This window comes from Oryzias latipes, chromosome 5, assembly GCF_053564925.1.
Source record: "Oryzias latipes strain Hd-rR chromosome 5, Olatipes_Hd-rR_3.1".
Classification (NCBI taxonomy): Eukaryota; Metazoa; Chordata; class Actinopteri; order Beloniformes; family Adrianichthyidae; genus Oryzias; species Oryzias latipes.
This window is the reverse complement of record NC_136241.1, coordinates 35,048,156-35,066,868: the sequence shown is the minus strand read 5'-3', so window position 1 is coordinate 35,066,868 and position 18,713 is coordinate 35,048,156. Positions and strand designations below refer to the sequence as shown.

Genomic DNA, 18,713 nt, shown 5'->3' with positions numbered 1-18,713 from the left:
CTTTGTTTGCTTCTAGGCTAGTTATCCGACCTGGGAGGACTTTTTAACAAAAGGAGCCAAACTCCAGTCACAACTCAGGTAAGGAGCACAGTCCTAACCATAAAGGCATAAAGACTGGAGTAAACTGTTTTTGTTTTACGTTGGTGTTTATGTGAGTTTTGTGCGTTTTGAGTCAGACACAACTGTAATAGAATAAAACACAAGAACACAAGCTGCTCTTCCCAGAGGGCCAGTTTACCTGATAATCATCGCTCTGCCTGCTGCAGACAGTTAGGGTCTATTAACCCTGCCAGTCACACACACGAACATGCAGACACAAGCATACAAACACACACAATATCTACAGTATTTATAACTCGGATCTACTTTTGGTCTAAGTTCTGAAAAATGGCACCAAAGTGCACGTCAACCGTTTAAAGACTCGTTCAGAGGAAAGTGATGTGTTTATCATGTCCTTGTAGCATGTTTCTCATGATGGAGGACATATCTAAAGATAAGCTTAAACCTGCATGTCTCCAATATATCGTGATTCAGATCATTGGGAATCAGGAGCAGACTGAAAAATGCCATAGGAAAAAGCTTACAGCTATCATGCAGGTGCTACAATCGGCGGGTCACATGCTCCATTCTGTTGCTCCACTTGTAGACGACCACAAGGCGCCTGAAGAACAGAACTCTGTGGGGGGATGAGCTGGATGGCTGAGTCTTCACTTTCCTCGCTGTGAGGTTTTTCCTTAGTGCCCGGTGCTCGGACAGTGGCTCGGTGAAGACTTTTGAGGTTTTCGGGCTCTATGAAGTGTGTTTTAATATTTTAGTACTGGGCTGGGCGGCACCCCTGACCTCATTCCTGTCGTGAAATTAGTCTTAAAGGGTTTTAATAATTCATTAAAAACGTGATAGAAGCGCTTCTGGCCGTTTCATCACACAAAGAGCAAACTTGCATTGTGACGAATTTCCACTGAGGTCAGACGGGCCCACAGTCATTACCCCTAAAACACGAGAAGATCAGGTAACAGTGTGCGTTTGTGTGTGTTGGTGCTCAGCTATAGACGCATACACTTCAGTGGTGGAGGACATGCAGACAAAAGCTCCATTGATGACAATGTGTGTCTCAAACGTCTCTTGTTGCACTTGAACCACAAGGCTTTAAAGGCAGAGAACCTCATGTGGTAGCCCAGCTTCCAAAATAAAAGCCTTTTAGTTGGATTGTTTAGATTCTGTTGGGTTAGTTTGCTGCTTCATGCTGTTGATGTCTAGTTTAGTTGAAATTAAGCATCAAACATGGTTAAAAAAAACTCAGGAAGCCATCTTTGATCATGGAAGGATCAGTTTGAAAAACTTTAGTATCAGATCAGTTTCATAACATGCATCATCAGCTTGTTGGGATTCTTTGGTGTTACAGCGGTTAATATTATGTAAATAGTGGACTGAGTTTAAAACATAGATGTTATGGTTTTGGTCTTTGATCTTTACTCATATAATTTAAAATGAGAACACATCATAAAATTCAGAAATACATTTTCCTGTATTGTAATCTCATGGTTTTATGAAAAATGATTTTTTGATCAGTTTTCCATGTAAACATGGATAATTCTATCAATTAAACGCCTATATCAGTTCAGATTAAAACACTGAGAATGTAAAACAAATTTAATTCTAAAAAGGATGTATTGAATATGTTGAGAAAATGTGTTTATTGGTGTTTTTTTTAAAATATTTTCGTGGTTGTAAGGTTTTAAGGAAATGCTGATGGGAATTAATTTTAACAACTATTCCAAAATGTGGTTATAAAAACATCCAATTACTTCAGTTCACGTGTAAGGCACCGGTTCACAACTAACTTAAAGCAGAAATAGTTTTCTTCCCTGTAATTATTATAATCAGTTCAGATCATTGTCTCAGTTGTATAAAAACAGAAGTTCTTCACATATTTATACACAAAGAAAAACTCTTAAGGTAAAGCTAACGAATTTGGTCAAATAAAAAGTAAAAAGCTTCAGGTTTTCAGTTGACGACCGATCAGGTCTATTATGGTGGATTTATTCATTTCCCTTATGTGTGTTTGTTTTTCAGGACGACTATTCTGGCTGTTGGGTCCTTCTTAGATGCTTTTCAAAAGGTTGCAGACATGGCGACGGGGACCAGAGGTGAGCACAGAAACTCAGAAAAACAACAGAACTTCCATTTTCTGGAGCTTTAGCAATACTTTCCAGCAGTGTTGTAACAAATTTCGTGAAGAGGATCGTTCCCAGCGTTTCTCAATCTGTGCTTCCACTTTTGCTTACTCAGTGACTATTCAGAAGTAGCACATCCATGGTGTTCCTGTGCAGGAGGGGGCTGTAAATGCAGTGAGAGAAGCTCCAAACGAGCCGCCACGGCATGTTAGTTTGTAAATGAAGAGTGAAGTCCAAAAGGATGATTCTAGGTGGTCACAAGCCTAACAAATAGTCATGAATTACCATCATAGATGGTGTGTTCCATCAGACATGGAATTGTTTTCTGTGTTCCGTCTTTCCTCTATACTGGGATCTTCTTGGGTTTCTTCTCTTTGAACAGTTCTATTGTTTTTTTCATGTTTAGCTTCAGATGTTGGAGCCTTTCTGATCTGCTGCTACTTCTTAAGGTTAACGTGGAGGTTGGTCAGCTTGTTATCTGCCATTGAACTAGTTCTAAGACTTGTGGAGCAATACTGTTGAAAATGTAAAAGTATGTTATTGTTGACCCACTTTGGTCTCATCCTGCATCTAAAGCTTTGTTACTTTGACCGTCTGATTCAGACTGTGCAGATGTAGAGGGACAGGGCTGTCAGTGCTGAGCCGGCTCTGATTACGCAACACATAAATCAGATGGTATCTAAAGGAAATCCAATAAATGCGGGGTTGGTGAATCACTGGCACTCCCCTCCATGGAGGTATTGGTAGATCTGTCCCGTCACCCTTTAGTGAGTGTAACATCACGAGGAAACTTGTGCAGGAATGTCATCATCGTAGTTTCATCAGAAGGATTTAAGTTACTAAGATTGAACCAGGATTTTGAAATCTAGAAAGAAAACATTTCCTCAGAATTATTGACATGAAATGAGCATCCTCAGGCAGGTCACAGTCAGCGGCACGCCATGGCGTTGTAGACATCGGGCTGAAAGGTTCCCCAGCAAAGGTCACTGTTCATCTGCCCTCTGCGAAAATACAAGACAAAAACAAACGTTCAGCAATCCAAAGGGGAGAAGGGGGGGCATGTTTTGATGGCCGATAGTTTAGGTATTTAAACCTAATTTGCCCAAACCTGAAATAATATAGAGATGGGCATCTTAAAGAATCATTTTTATGAAAAATGAAGCAATAAATAACCCAATATATCAACATTGAATTGTTTTAACAGGGAATGGATGGTTTAGGTTTTTTACTGGGGATTAATAATGCGTATTATTTAGGGGTGTAACAGCTCCTAAAACAACGATTTGATTCATATCCGAATTAGTGGTTGATGATCCGATTCATAGTCGGGATTGGTTCATTCTGATTCATTTACCTAAAGTGAATCTAGATCATTTTCATCCAAACTTCCAGCTGTGAGATTCAGACAGAAATTCCTGCTACTGAACAGTTTTCCAGATTCTTGGATTTTCTTCCAGATCATCAAGTTAAATGAAATCTGTGTCCAGACCAACAAGTAAACTAGAATGAATGTCAAATCCATTCACATGTTAGTTTCCTAAAGTTCACCACTGTTGTTTTTCCACATCCAGAGAATCCAAAGGGAACATTCTTAGAACATTCTAGACACTGGATGGTCACATGACTTTATTCACAGTCTGTCCACACATTGGACTGGAATGATCCGTTTGTGCTGCGTCACATGTGTGTTCTCCGCTGTGATTGGTTGTTTTTTACGTTAAGATAAAATAAGCCTGCCGTACCTCACTCCAGATGGTATTTTCCACTAGAGATGATAATCGATATATTTGATTTGGAAGCGATTTTATAACGATTGATTTGATTAGCAACTTGTCCGACAGATCGATCTGGTTAATATAAATTGATCCATCAATTAAGTCAATTAATCGGTAGTATTGTCACAAACGAGTCCTTTGTTCTGGTTGTTTTATTAGACATTATGTAATGTGAGTTTTACGCTTCTCTTAATTTTTGTCTAAACTGCTTAGATGAAATAAAAATGTAACAAACCAACCTTAGAACCAGTTTATTTTTATAAGAATAGATTCACATTGGCTTTAATGTTTTTAACAGTTAAGATTTGACATCAAATTGAAACCAGAGACACAACTTGAATTAAACTCCAACTGATCCTTGTCTACACAGGAGGTGAACATGTGACATGAAAGGGCTCCATCCCATTGGTCAAACGCATAAACAGATTTATTTGATTTGTTAAACACTTCAAGCTGCTATAAGATTGTTTTAGCACATTTAAGGTTACTATTTATTGCAATTTTCGCCGTCTTTTGCGATATGCATATTGCACAGCTTGATATCGTGATAATGATAAATTTGTGATTCATTGTGCCGGCCTATTCTAAGGGCAGGGATGCCCAGTTTAGGCTAGTCTGTTTAGTTTAGCCATTAGCTATTGAATTCTGTGACTTCATGTATATTTTACAATGACTGATATAAAGCCTTTGAGACGACTAGTGTTGTGAAATTGGGCTGTAGATATAAAACTGAATTGAATCGAATTGAATCCCAGGAAAAGAAGTTGACAGAAATTTGTCAAATCTTAAAGAAACAAGGAGATTCAAAGTGGCTTTCATGTGTGTTCAGTGGCATTGTGACTCTTTTTATTGATTCAGCGTGTTTTCCACACAGCCTCTGGCTGAACAATTGTGATGTTTTTTCCGTGCTACTTGTCCAAACATGCTCCATGTCAGCAGCTCAGGCAGAACGATGTGGCTGAGAACCAGTCAACTTTCCCATTAACTCGTCTGTACTTCACACGTTTTAAAAGCCTGTTGTGTCCCTCTATTTTATCTTCAGCAATACTAGTTGTGAGCTTAAAATGTGCTCGGCCGATATCGGTGTAACCCGTCTGACCCGAACGCAGCGCAGCTGCCATCTGTTAGCATTTAGCTTCTTGTAAATCCAATGCGGCTCAACACGCAGCATGTTGACCAAGCACATTCCACTGTTATCCCTGTGAGTGTGTGCGTGTCACCTTTGTGGTGTGTTGTGTCAGTTGTCTCCTCCTCCTTCACTCTGAGTGTCGGCGTCTTCAGCCTGTCAGCTGCTGAATGTGAGCCACGAAGCCTAAAGAAAAGCGGAGCAGCTGTTCGTCTCTAAGGAAGCCTGTAGACACGCGTTTTTGTCTTGATACAGTTGCAGTTCTGAGCTGATGAAAATAGCGAATGCTGCTTCTCTCCGTGTTTGCATTCCTGCGCCTGCAGGGATCTGTGTTTGTGTCAGAACCGGTCTGGTGGGTCGCTGTTCCGTGTCCCACGGTAATGTTCGTCTTCTGCTCTGAAAAATGACAAAAGCTCGACGGTGTTCCACAGCTCTGAGGAACCGACTTCCTAAACTGATTAGTAGAACATCCTTTTACATCATGTTCTACTTTCAAAACGTAATCCTTGCATTTTTCCTCATGTTTAAGTTATCGCTGAACCGGTTGTTAAAATTAGAGGAGCAGCTGAAGTGTCCATGCATGTAAGACATTTCCTGATGTTCATCACTGCTTCTAAAAAAAAAAAATACAATCCATTTAAAATTTAGATTCTGAAGTTTGAACCTGGAGCAGAAGGAGCGGAGAACAGTTTTGGAAAATCATGTTTAAAAATCAATAAATTCCTTCAGAATAAACAGTTGGGGGGGGGGGGGGGGGGGGGGAATAAGGAGTTTTGACAAACTCACTACATAAAATATTAGTTGCTCCTTTTTGAGCCCTTTCTTTTGCCATAGTACATCACAGTAAAACAATTAGAAGACAGGATGTAAAAAACAGCAACTAGTGATTCTTAGACCATGTTTGTGGCTTTAAAGACTTGAACTGATTCATTAGATTCATACTAAAGACCCACTTCAATGGAAAAAGGTGTTTCGGGTGTTTTTCTAATGATGGAGGACAGGGACGGAGAAATTTAAGGTCAAAATTGCATTTCTGCTCATTTCTTCATTCAAATAGTTGTGAATCAGGAGCAGAAGAAAAAATGATGTTTAAGAAAAAGGCTCCCTCAGTTACGGGTGACGGGAAGGATGGGCGGGGTTGCTCCACGCCAGCAGTCCCGCCCACAACTCGGAGGTGAATTTCTAATGAGCTCCTGCCACTTTGCAGAAACGCTGTCCTAGAAAACGACACCGTTTTTTAAATTTTGGCTAAAAATGTCATAATCACAAGGAAAAGACGACTGGGAACGGTTTCATGATCAGAGTTTTCCTCGGCGGATGCTTCACCGTTGGACTGCAGCAGAACTCTTAACTTATGATTTTTTCCAAGGCTTTGACTGCTTCTATTTGTTATATTCCTTACAACTGTTTTGGTTTCATATTTGCGTTTGAATAAAATGTTCAGAAATAAACGTTAAAGTCCGATTGCATTCACTTCTACAGCAGTTCCCTGTACAAGCCTCTGCTATGAGCGCCGTCGTAAAACACGCCGATAAAAATGGTGGTCTCATCTCGATCAGCTGACTCTCAAAGCCAGATCCCTTCTTTTCTTCTGGTGATTCCACATGACTGGTTTCTCTGGAAACCGAGAAGTGTTGACGTCTTTGGTATCATGAGGCCTTCGAAGAGCGCGCACACATGTGCACACATCACAAGACGTCCTGACTCAGCCTTTCAGAGGCTTCCTGAGTTTAGCTGTGGCGATGTTTTTAAAGTCTGTCATTGAAAAATTGATTATTTCCTCATCTTTACTGTCGGTTAATCAATAACGTGGTCAATATAAGCCGAGGAAAGGTTAGCAGGTAATGATTTAGACTGTCGGTTCTGCTGCAGTTTCCTTAAACTCGAGTTGGGTTTTACCGGAAGGTTGAAATCAGCGATTTTAAAGCCGTTTGTCCTCAGACATTTCTGTTCAGATTGATGCTCCAGGTTAGAGAGCAGAGAAAATCACTGCCAACAACCTACAGGCAGAAAAACACACAAACGAGTCCTCACATCCACACGTCCTGGGCTTTCTGAAAGAACGGCATTATGGGCAGGGAGAGGCGAGCGGAGCAGGAAAATCTTGGGTTTAGATGAACGTTGAACAGTTCTCTGGTTTCTGTCTGGAGCTGCGTCTTTTAAAAGTTGAGGACGATTCTGGATTTTTTGTTTTTTTACAGCTGGGGAGTGTTTAAGGGTTGTTGATGCTGCTTTTGCGCTCCAGACGGACAGGCTTCTCGTTTCAGCAGAACCTGTTTATTGTGAGACATTCAGTAAAAAACATATTGATTTACAGACTTATGGCACGCTACTGTTGGACCCCCCTGCAGCTGAAATGGTGCGGTACCACGTGGAGTCTGGGTTCATGTTGACACGGTTTTGGACAAATCTTTCTCAAGTCAGATGACGGCAAAGCAGCATTTTGAAGATTATGAAGGCAAATACTGCATTTCTTAATGCATGTGATCTATACCATTAGATTTTTCCGTATGTTATAAAACAATAAACATTAAAATTATTATGCATATGACCTGATTGGATGAGATTAGGGTTTTGTTAAAAAATATTAAGATTTCAGTAGTTATGTGATATGATTTGTGAATTAAAGAACAACAAAATGTTCAGAAAAATACTTTTTTAAATTAGCAACAATGACAAAAATAAAAACTTTTATTGTGCTTAAACTAAGCCTGGTGTAAAGTATTAAAACAAGATTTAACCCATGAGTTTAACATCAACGTTAACATACAGCTGTGCAGCACAGATACAACTATTCACTTTCAGTTCAATGGTGTAGCAAACCGTTTGGTTTTAAAGCAACCCTCCCATAAATGGGCTATGACCAGCCCACACCATAATACTAACGCCACTGTCTGCATCTTAAAACTACCTCAGACATTCAGCCATGTATATATACACACACTTATACATATATGTATACGTCTATATTTATAAAAATGTATCTTTTTTTAAACCCATTCTATTTCGGTTGGTTCAGGTGTGTTCTCTGAGCGGACAGGCAAATGAAGTTGCTCACCACACCTTAACAATTAAGCCACACCTGGTACCTGCGAGCGTTTCTCTGCATGTGCATGTTCCTCTGTGAGGAACTGAGGATTACCCGTTTCTGAGGAACCGGAGCAGAACTGCAGGCTATACCAAATAAAGGCGGATGCATCATCGGAGATGTGGATGAGCCAGACTGAGACGGAAGGCAAAGATATACAGATGCTTTAAGAAGAAAATAAAACGTGTTGAGGGGAGGAGGGGGCGGGGTTTCACTCTGACTTCCTGCTATGCGTGAGCGAGCGCTGGCCTATCCGGTCGCTGCATTAGCTTCACTGTGTGGGTGTTAGAGCTGGTCTGTCTCCACGCTGTGCAGCTTTTACAGTTTGATATCTAGATGAACTGAAATGTGGACTCGCACGCTTTAACTGGACGTCTTATAGAGACGTCTGGTAGTTTTACCTCATCATTGTTACTGAAATCACCCTTTTCAAGAGACGTTTTTAATTTTTTAGTTGATATTGTCACTATGATTGTGGACAGTCTATCTGAATTGGATCTGTCAGCATAAGAAATGCTTTAAGTCCGCATTTCTCCGCCCACCTCTTCACCCCCCCCATCCTTACGAGGACTTGTTCTTGCTGGTCTCATCCACACGAGTTGTTCCTGTGAGTCGGTTTGTGTGTTTGTAGAAGGCGTCGCGTCCACACAGACTGGCCAACACCAGGAAGCTCCCAGCTCTGAGTTGGAGGGAGATGTTCTGGCTTCTTTTGTCCCCAGCTGAGTCAATATTTAAATGTTGTGTCAAATGAACAGGAATAGATTCACTTCCAATGTGACCGAATCAAATGAACCTCATCAGAACAGATTCAGATTCAAAGTCAGCTGTGAACAGAAATGGTGCAGCAGGTCTGCATGAAGTATAAAACCTTTTCTGCTGTATTAGAACATACATTTCTCATGTATGCTGCTTTTTAAATGTCTCTTTAAGTGTTGTCTATATTTTTTCAGCTTTGTACATGACAGCAAACGCTCCTGGAGTCAAATCCCTTGTGTGCGCATTCATACTTTGGCAATAATTCTGATTCTGAAATGCTGGAAAGTGTTCAGCAACAGGCCTTCATCGGTGGAGAAAAGCATTTTATTTGTCTCCTTTTAGGGAAACCAAAGTCCTTCACAATAAAAGGAAGACAGAAGAAAGTTTAAAATTAGGCAAATTAAGAACATTTTTAAAAAAAGCATTCAATTACAATAGGCAGTCAGCAATAATATACCTACAAGATAAATGAGAAAGCAATGCTGTAGTGATGACGTACGGAAGCGATTCTGTAGCATAATTAAAAATAAAAGTCAAAACCAGAAATGTTTGTTCATTTTCTAAATGAACCTGCATTTTTGAATCTAAATTAAAATGAAAAATCAATCCACCAAACCGCTTTTTCATTTTCTTCCTCATCACAGCTTATTCTGTCACTTAATTAAAATGATAATAAAAATGGTATTTGACATTTCATTTTCAAGAAGTTCTCTGGTAAATGTGTAGCAAAATTCATTTAGAAATGTCTAATTTGACAATTAAAATGGATTAACAGAAATGTTTTTTCATTTTCAAAATGAAGCTGCATCAAATGACTCAAAATTAAAATGAAAAATCAATACTTCAAAATGCTTTTTCATATCTATTTAAAAACCGCTTATTCTGTCATAATTAAAATGAAAATGCGAATAGTGTCGCATTATTCAATTTGACTTAGCATTTCCATAGGGGAGGCGGGGCGATGACATCACTGCTTCTCCGTGTGTCCGGTTGCTAACAGACAGACATGCTAGCAGCAGTGTAGCTTTGTGTTAGCGGCAGAGAAGACGGCTTTGTGATGGTTGTGCTCTCCTGATGATATTACACAGCTTCTCAGGACTACGTAGCAGCATGTCCGCCTTCTGCGGTCCTCCTTTGGACGCACCGCGGACAAGATGAACTTAATTTATTAGCTAAAAACTCAATTTAGGGCTGTGGCACCGGCAACATCACACTTTCTAACTTCTTCTTTAGCTGATCTACAGCATTGAAAATGTTTTAGTGACTTTGTTTCATTTTAAATGAGCCCAGACTGTTGTTATAAAACCCAGGCTCCCAGGATGTTTGTTCCCAAAGACTCCCTCCAGTTCCTCATTTAAATCTTCAGTGCCAAAAAACCTTTAGAAATTACCAACAAAACTAAGAAAGAAATCTAAATCTAGAAAATCTGCCGTGTCTTCACTCTCAAAACACAGAGCGGCCATGAAACACTTGGGATATTCCGTCTCTGTAATCACTTTAGAAGACTAAAGAACGATAACATGGAGAGGCAGATAAAAATACGCCCTTCCTAAAATTCTATCTCTGCTACTGCAAAGTGCACGGACACGGAAACGCCGAGCTGACACATCGAGTTCTGTTTTCTAGTGTGACTCGCATTGTTTCGGTCATTTGCATAGTTACCGTTTCTGCTATAAAGGGAACTTTATTTTGAAATGTAAATTGTAAAGCCTTTCAACATAAAGTTCTCCCTCTGACTGTTGCAGGTGCGACGAAGGAGATCGGCTCAGCGCTGACCAGGATGTGTATGAGACACCGCAGCATCGAATCCAAACTGAAACTGTTCACCACGTAAGGTTTAAATGCATGTGCACGCACACACACACACACGCACACGCACGAGCAGACAAGTGGTCGTGTGAACGGTTCTGTTATTCCTCTGTGTGGGAACCAGACGACAAAACGTCATCAGCTGGTGGCACACAGAAGCCAAAACGCAAAAGGGTTTTATCTTTTATTTTGGAGGGTCATACCAGTCAGGCTCTGCTGCAGGCGGATCAGGAACGCTTGAATATGAATATATTTCACTAAAAGCCCCCAAAAAAGTCATTATAGTTTTTTAAAAAAGTTATCAGTGTGAGTTTATACTTCATAGGTTTTAATGGTTTAAGTGGTTAAGTTTTTGGTTGAAAATTGCAGAAACATCCTAAAAATGCAGGAAGCTACAACCATATTTCCTCCACATGAGGATCAATTAGCTTCACATGTTTATTTACAAAAGCTATTCAAAAGCAAATGACGTAAAATAAATCCATCTTTAATTTTTCTTGCTGTTTCCAGTAAGGCTGAGGGACAAACCAGTTTTATCGATGAACTCAAATTTACAGAGTAAGAAGGTTTATTTTTGGGAAAAGCTTGTTCTCTCCCCCCTCCTCCCCCCAGCATCCTGCTCTCTAGCAGCTCCGTTGTTGAAAGTAAAGGTCAGCAGACCTAAAAACCTGCCTGTTACCCCGAAATGAACAGTTTCTTCCTCTACATTGAACTGGTTCAGTTTTGCCACTTCAGACTTGGAGCAACAAACCAAACACTGCAGCATCTCTTTGAAGGCTCTTCAAGGCTATTCTTCTTCTTCTTCTTCTGTGCTTTTACACAGAATTTTGTAAAAACCTCTAGGTTTGTATTTTATCATTTCACAGAATGAACTACAATTAAATTAAAACTCAGGCTTTGCTGCATGCAGCAGAACACAAATAAATGCTGTTCAGAAAAATGCAAATGTCTCTAAATACATGCAGAGTTTTTTTATTTCGTCTATATTTATTGATAAACAAAAAAAGGCATAAAATACAGGTGTGGCAAATGTATTCAAAAAACATTCATGTGGAAGGAGTCCCATTTAAACTATACAGCCTAAAAAAAAGCTTACATTAGAAACTAAAACACTCTAAATGCTGTTTTACTAATTGAGGAGATATCTAATACAATATATGTTAAGACAGATTCCCATGTGTTTGGAAGAGCGTTGTCTTTGTGGGGCCGTCAGTAGGTCAGATAGTCAAGACAGAGATGTAGTTCAGAAGGAACGTCCTCAGAGATCCAACTCAGAGGAAGACACTGAAAGTCTGTTTCCAGAAAAAAGATTATATTATTTTCCCAACAATAGATTCAATAGTCTGCAAATAATAGTTTTTATTTTACTGTTTCAATAAAACAAAGACAGAAATTCAAGGTTTAACTTGGTCTGTTTTTAACATTCTCTTATTTCAGGTCTTTCTCAGAAAGTCTCATCATTCCACTGGAATCGAAAATGGAGGAGTGGAAAAAGATGGCCAGTCAGCTGGACAAAGACCACGCCAAAGGTACGTATGCACACGCGCACAAATGCGAGCGCACAGTTTTCTCATTTTTGACTTTGGGCCATTTAGAGCACAAGAAGGCCAAAGCGGACATCAAGAAGAAGTCCTCAGACACCATCAAGCTGCAAAAGAAGGTGAAGAAAGGTAAGGACCATCACTTTAGCTCAGCATCAACACAATTTATGCTGTTCCTTTCAAAATAAAGGCGGAGTCACTTCACTCTAACTTCCACACAGTCAAACGCAGCGATCTGCTGATCTCACAGTCTCTATCTGGGAAAATGTGTCTTTGAATCCCAGCTCACTGCAAAGTGAGGCCTCTGGCTGACCGCTCCTGAGTGATGGAGCGTTGTCAATAATTGTGACTTCTTTTGTGTTAACGTTGTTGATAACGAGTTCTTTAATGTTCTCCATGTTAGAAACGGTGCTCGGATGCTTCAGCAGACTCGCTCCTGTTCAGAGCAGATAGGAAGGCTTGTTTATCATCATTCCAGATCAGCTGACTGACCATTAATGATTTGTTAGCTGTGACTTCTGTTTGTTGGTCTTGACTTTAGACTTGTTTGTACTGATCTGGCCTGAATATATCGACTGTGTGTCTCTTGTTGATCTTGTTCTGAGTGCGCCCTTTGATACTGGAAAAGTGGGAGGGATTAGCAGGCACAATTGGGAGGAGCTATGTTGTGATGGTGACTATAAAATAGATGAGTCACAGTGTGGTACGGGGTTTGACTCTTGGACCTTTGCTCTTCAGCAGATGCTTCCTGTGTGTCAGATCATGAATACTAATGTATCATAGCTATGCAGATGACACTCAGCTATATGTAGGACATTTCCCTCCCTTTCCCCGTCAATGGGAGGCTTCTGCCTTTATCATATTTCACATGCAGTCAAAAATTCTTCAGTTCAACAAAGATGAGACAGACGTCATAGTTCGTTGAAACAAGAGTGAAACTGAAGATAACTAAAGAGCTGATTTTAGGAGGAATGAACAGCATAAGTCAAGTCAGAAAACTCTGTTTTTGTTCTCATCCCAAATGTTGAGGAGTGAGTCTTAAAAAAACCGTAACGGATGCGAATTGACCTGTTTGGTGTGAATACAGCACAACAGTCTTTTTTTTTTAGTTTTTATGTAATTTAGAGATTTGTTTTGCCACATAAGCCTCTGCATCTCTAATAACTTTTGAATTTCGTTTGTGCATGAAAGGTTCTCTAGCTGCTTTACTTTTTTTTTTTTTTTTTGTCAAATGTGTTCCAGACACTTTTTTTTTTAATTTAAACTCTTATTGAGGCTGTTGGAACTGATGCTTTTAGACTCGTGTGTAACCTCTAAGGAACCGGGACACACTCGTAGACGCACACCTGGCCCACACCCTCCCCTACCGCCGAGGGGACACACCCCGCTGTTGCCATGGCATCACCCAGCTTTTACATGCCATAATCAAAGGAAGGAATGCTGTTGGCCTTAGGTGGAAAACGATGGAGCGGTTAAACACACACACCGTTCCTGCAGAACACTCAGTTCAGTAAACAAATACGTTTTCTGTCGTCTTTCTTCAAAGAACTCCAGAAATGATGCAGAAATGCATCGCAAGTCTGCAGATCCGTGAAAACCCCGGAACGCCTTTACCAGCATGCCGCTGCCAGACCTTCGCGCCGCGCCCGCCACTCAAATCGCGCCGCATGACCTCAGATCGCCTCTGTACCATTGACTTGACATTGAAACTTTCTGCCGCTGTCGCGTGAATCACATTCAGTGTGAACACAGCTTGAAAGCAGAGGATGTGGAAGACTTTGCTATGGCGAAAGGGAAAGAGGATCAATGGTTGTAACTTCAGTGAACGTCAGTGTTACTAATAAACCCTAATTGTAGATTTTACTTATTTTCTGGGGGGGGGGGGCAGCCTGTCGTCCAGCTGGATCCGTCTGTCTGCATTGAAGGGAAACTTGGTTTGTTAGTTGAGTTCTCTTTGAAATGAAGGTTTGGCTCTCAGTGCTGTTATTATTCCCGCTTTGGCCGTAAAGGTTCGTCCTAAAACTATAAACTGACTGTAGACAAAAAGGACTGCTCATGTTGTCACTGTGTAATAACAAAGCACGCCGACCACACCCCCACACCCGCAAGAGAGCATCAGTACTGTCGCTAGCCAATCACAGCTTCACACTAAAATTATCCTTGACACACAGCACTGTGTGTTTGTCTGTTTGTGTGCATCATTGTTCAGAGAAACCTCCTACTAACAAACATCTGGTTATTTTGCTCGATGAAGCTTCTTCATTTCAAAACGTTTGGATAAAAACTCCTCCAGGCTCCAAAAGCTCTGAGCAGGACCGCGTTCTGATGGATTACTGTTAAGCCTCAGGAGTTCAGGTCTCTTTGGGAGTTTTCCTGCAGCCCTTAGTTTGTTCTGATGCTGAATCCTTCCTGAAACGTCTTCTGGGATGTCTCCATTGAAGCACGTGTGCTTTAACAGTTCGTTTTGTTGCTTGGCAGATTATCTGGTGAGATTTTGTGCTCTGTAATTATGTGGTTTGAAGCCACTTGAGGAGGAACTGTGCAGCTGCTGACAGATGTGGGCAGATGATGGGAGGAGGCTGGAGGAAACAAAGGCAGAGAAAAGTGCAGGTTATCTCTCGTGTGTGAGCAGTTCGTGCTCAGGCATGCTGGGGGCTCACCCACACGAGTTCACACTCATTCATGTTAGGGTTGGATTTTGGAAAAAGTTTAAGGTCAGTTTTGTGGGAGGTTTTTTCTGCAACACTTCCCTCATTTTTCCTGTAAAAACTGAGGTTAAGAACCAAAAGACTAAAAAAGGAACAGTAAAACCACAGAGATTAAACACATGTCATCAGCCACCCTGAAATTTTTTCATGTTCTGGGTACAAAACTGTTCGGCCTGCAATAAGTGTGCGACTAATGATGGCGTCACACTATTTGATTGGTTGTACGTTGGTCTGAAGACGTGTAGGATAGTGATTGGTCTGGACAAATTTTGGTACAAAAAAAAAAATGGCGGTACGATTGTTTACACTCTAATCCGGTCCGGGATGACCATGGATGGACATGGATGACCTAGAATCGCCCTTTATTTTGTCTGGACCTGAGTTTCTCAGGACTGTTCATTCAAAAGTCGCCTCCGTTCGCTCACACACCGTCCCAGAGCCGCTCCTCTGCTCGGAGACCCGGTTCTCCTGAGTCTGGCAGCTCGCTCACGCAGAACCGCCGGATGGACGGCAGTCTGAACCTCCTTCGGATCGCACGCTGTAACAAAGCCCCCTCCCCTGCCCGCAAACGGGAAGCTTCGAGCCCGTTCATTCTAACAGCCACAGATCTTTTTACAAAGTGGGTTGTGGCAAAATCTCTCAATAAACATTACAAATAATAATGTCAGACACACAGAAGAACTTTAGGTCACAAAAGGAAACGTGAAATGAAAACATGCAGAGCAGATCTCCACGCTACGTAGTTTGTCCAAGTGGGGCTACCGTAGTGTGACGTCGTGGTTAGTGTCAGGCCCCCCCTGAACACTTATTGCAGGCCGAACAGTTTTGGTACCTACACCGGCTCCACAAGAATAAAGATGTTGAAAATACACACTTCAACTACTTTAGGTGGAACGATGACGATCAAAGGAGGCTGATGATGATGATCAAATCAATGCGTTTTTCCAGTAGGAACTTCCTTTGCCGTTGGAAATTCAATCATCATCCAAACAATCATCAGTAAAATCAATACAACACAATACAGACAATATAAACTCTATGGATTACATGGATATCAATTCAATTAAACTTTATTAATCCCACAAGGGGAAATTTAGGGTGTATAAGAGTGTCCATCTGGGGCTCACAACACCGTGTACCTCGTCTCTGCTCCCGCTTCTACACCTGGCTGTGGTTCCTGTCTCAGACTCGTCCCCCCCCCCCCCCCCCCCCCCCCCTCCAGACTCCATCTGGATGAAGATCATTTGCTGGACTTTAAACATGTAGTTGTAGAGTTAGATAAGTTAATTCTTCTCTATGAGTTCTGGTCCATCGCCTGTCCGTCCTGGGGGAGGATCCCTCCTTCATGTGGACCCCCCTGAGGTTTCTTCGTTTTTTCTGGATTCAGTTTTTTTTAGGAGTTTTTTCTTACCGCGAAGGGGGGTATCTAAGGGCAGGGATGTTAGTTTGTTTAGTTAAAGTTTAGTATTATCCTCTTGAAATCTATGCATTTATGATCCTTTTTGATTGTATGTTTACCTTTCAATAACCAGTACAAAGCCCACTGAGACGACTGTTGTTTTGAATTTGGGCTATACAAATAAAATTGAATTGAATTTTGGTTTGAGTGACAGCATGACTTTGTTTTTCTACGTTTTTGTCAAAATGCAAACATCTACTGATTAACCATTTTCATAAAGTCCCAAAAAACTTCAAAGCGTCAAAAACTGTGTTTTGGGGCTCCCTCCTATAATGTGACACATGGTTTTTATCGCTGTAACCCTTGTTCTATCCTAGACACTTTAACGTTAGGAGGTGGGTCATCTAGACCCACTAGACAGTGCTCTGAACCTTTGTTCTTCAATGATTTGTGATCTTCACTGGTGTCCATGGATTACATGAAATCTTTCCACCTTTATCCACCTTTGTCATGGTAGGGAGAACACCTCAATGGAAGGGGGGGGGGTTATCTATAGCACAAGGGTTACAATGACTGAACTCACTGTAGGTTTGTGGTTTTGCTGTGATTCACCATCTTTGGAAAACTGTCAAATAAAAGATTCTCGTCAAGTTTTTAGAAAACAAAAACTTAATTTCTGTCATTAGAGTTTACTCTAAAAACAGAATTTGTTCTACTTCTGTGGCAGTCATTGACATGAAAGACGTGTTTTCCGCGGTTTAGCGATGAAGCAGCACAGAGTCCTGGTTTGATGTTTTTCCATCAAACCAGGAGAATAGAAGCCTGTGTTGCTCTGAGTAACGTCTTCCTACATCACGGCGGCTTGTGTGGAAGCAGAGATGACTTCCACCTTCAGCATGGAGCTGCAGCTCGGAGGGAATTCTTCTCCTAATAACTTGCTTGGTTCCATGTGTTTGAGTCTAACGTTGTTAGACGGGGATTGGATTAGTCGTGCTGACCTCAGGCCTTCAGTTTGGCTTGTTTACAGTCAAACCAGAGACGTTCTCACACAGAAAGAATCAAGACAGTCTAAGTTTGAGATGAGCTAAACTTCTCTGTTATGTGAACAGGAAGTTCACTTCACCTCCAGGTGACTTCAGCTCCTCCCTGTCTGTGGGTGGAGCCAGAGTATCGTAGAAGCCGTTAAGTTTCCGTTCAGGTCCCACATCAGACCAACGACAACACTGAGCTTCTGTTGGTCTGCGCCGCACAGATCCACCTGTATGGCACAAAGCTGGCTCTGTCCAAGCGGCTTCTCGCCATTTCCTCTGGATTCCACGTCTCTGGTGGAAAGGAGGAGGGGTCTTCTGTGGGAACCGTGGTGAAAAATGACCTGGTAGTCACACAGAACCGGGTTTTCTATCAAATAATGAGGCAGCATGTCTCCTGATGCTGGAAATCTGATTTGTTGGCAGAACGGAGGTCTGTACCTTTGATTTGGCCCCTCAGCACTTCGGCCCCGCGGCCCCTGGGCCCTGCGGATCTGCCTTGATAAACCGCTGCAACATTCAGTCCGTTTGCTTTAAGTCCCCTTGATTCACGCCGAGCTGAATGGTTTCAAGGAATCACGATTCAGAAACCTTTTGCTGCAAAGACTAAACCATGAAAAGGTTCTTTGTGCTAGAGTATTATGGGATGGTTGCCTAGGACGCTGTATGGTTTTTAATTTCCTCTTCATCCTGAAGTGGTCTTTGTTGATGTTGGCGTTTGTAAAAGCGTCGATGCTCGGCCATCGCCATGTTGAAATCAGCTGTCGGTCTCTGTGCGTCATGAAGGTAAATCGTACTTCAGGAAGTTTACCTGCAGCACCAACATTCATCACAGTTCCTGATGTTCTGCCTAGTTCAATGAAATCCTAATTCAAACTTTGGATTTCTTTCATTAAAATAACTTTAAATGTTATGATTTCAATGTTTTAGGTCCATCTACAGTTAGGAAAACACGGCCTTTGCTACAGGTTCCAGCGGCAGATTCTCCTCAAAGACTTGAGCTGAACTGAAGACGATCCTTTCGGTCAAAGTTTGTTTGTTTTAGCTGATCGCTCGTTTCAGTTTTGTTTGGAGCTGATCTGGTTTTTGTTCAGTCCTGAAGGGGGAATCTTTATCAACTTTGTGTTTTATCTAAACTAAACTAAAGGTTAAAAGATCCCATTCTTGGGACCAGAAGACACGTTTGAAAACATGTTCAGCTTTTCATAGCGTCTGTCGGCGGCTGTTGAAGTTCCCGCCGTGACCGGGCTCTCCATGAGCTCCTCGCAGTGAAATCTTCCTCCTGCCTTGCTTTTCTCATGCCTGATGC

At 41.4% G+C, this 18,713-nt stretch overlaps 1 protein-coding gene and 1 long non-coding RNA gene across 6 annotated transcripts in view; one reads left to right on the top strand and one right to left on the bottom strand.

Annotated features, from left to right (window-relative positions):
* The window catches only part of mtss1 (MTSS I-BAR domain containing 1), a 48,417-nt gene that overhangs the window by 17,228 nt on the left and 12,476 nt on the right, over positions 1-18,713 (top strand). For all 5 annotated transcript variants that reach the window (XM_078947800.1, XM_078947802.1, XM_078947799.1 and 2 more), the window contains 5 exons: positions 17-78; positions 2,074-2,147; positions 10,665-10,749; positions 12,166-12,257; positions 12,324-12,398. In XM_078947800.1, coding sequence (XP_078803926.1) covers positions 17-78; positions 2,074-2,147; positions 10,665-10,749; positions 12,166-12,257; positions 12,324-12,398 — 388 coding nt within the window. The remainder of the gene's footprint in view (positions 1-16; positions 79-2,073; positions 2,148-10,664; positions 10,750-12,165; positions 12,258-12,323; positions 12,399-18,713) is intronic.
* Positions 2,987-5,306, bottom strand: LOC144992234 (uncharacterized). Its single transcript, XR_013656130.1, has 2 exons — positions 5,170-5,306; positions 2,987-3,175 (listed from the first exon to the last, which is right to left on the bottom strand). It is a non-coding gene; the product is annotated as an uncharacterized LOC144992234 (long non-coding RNA).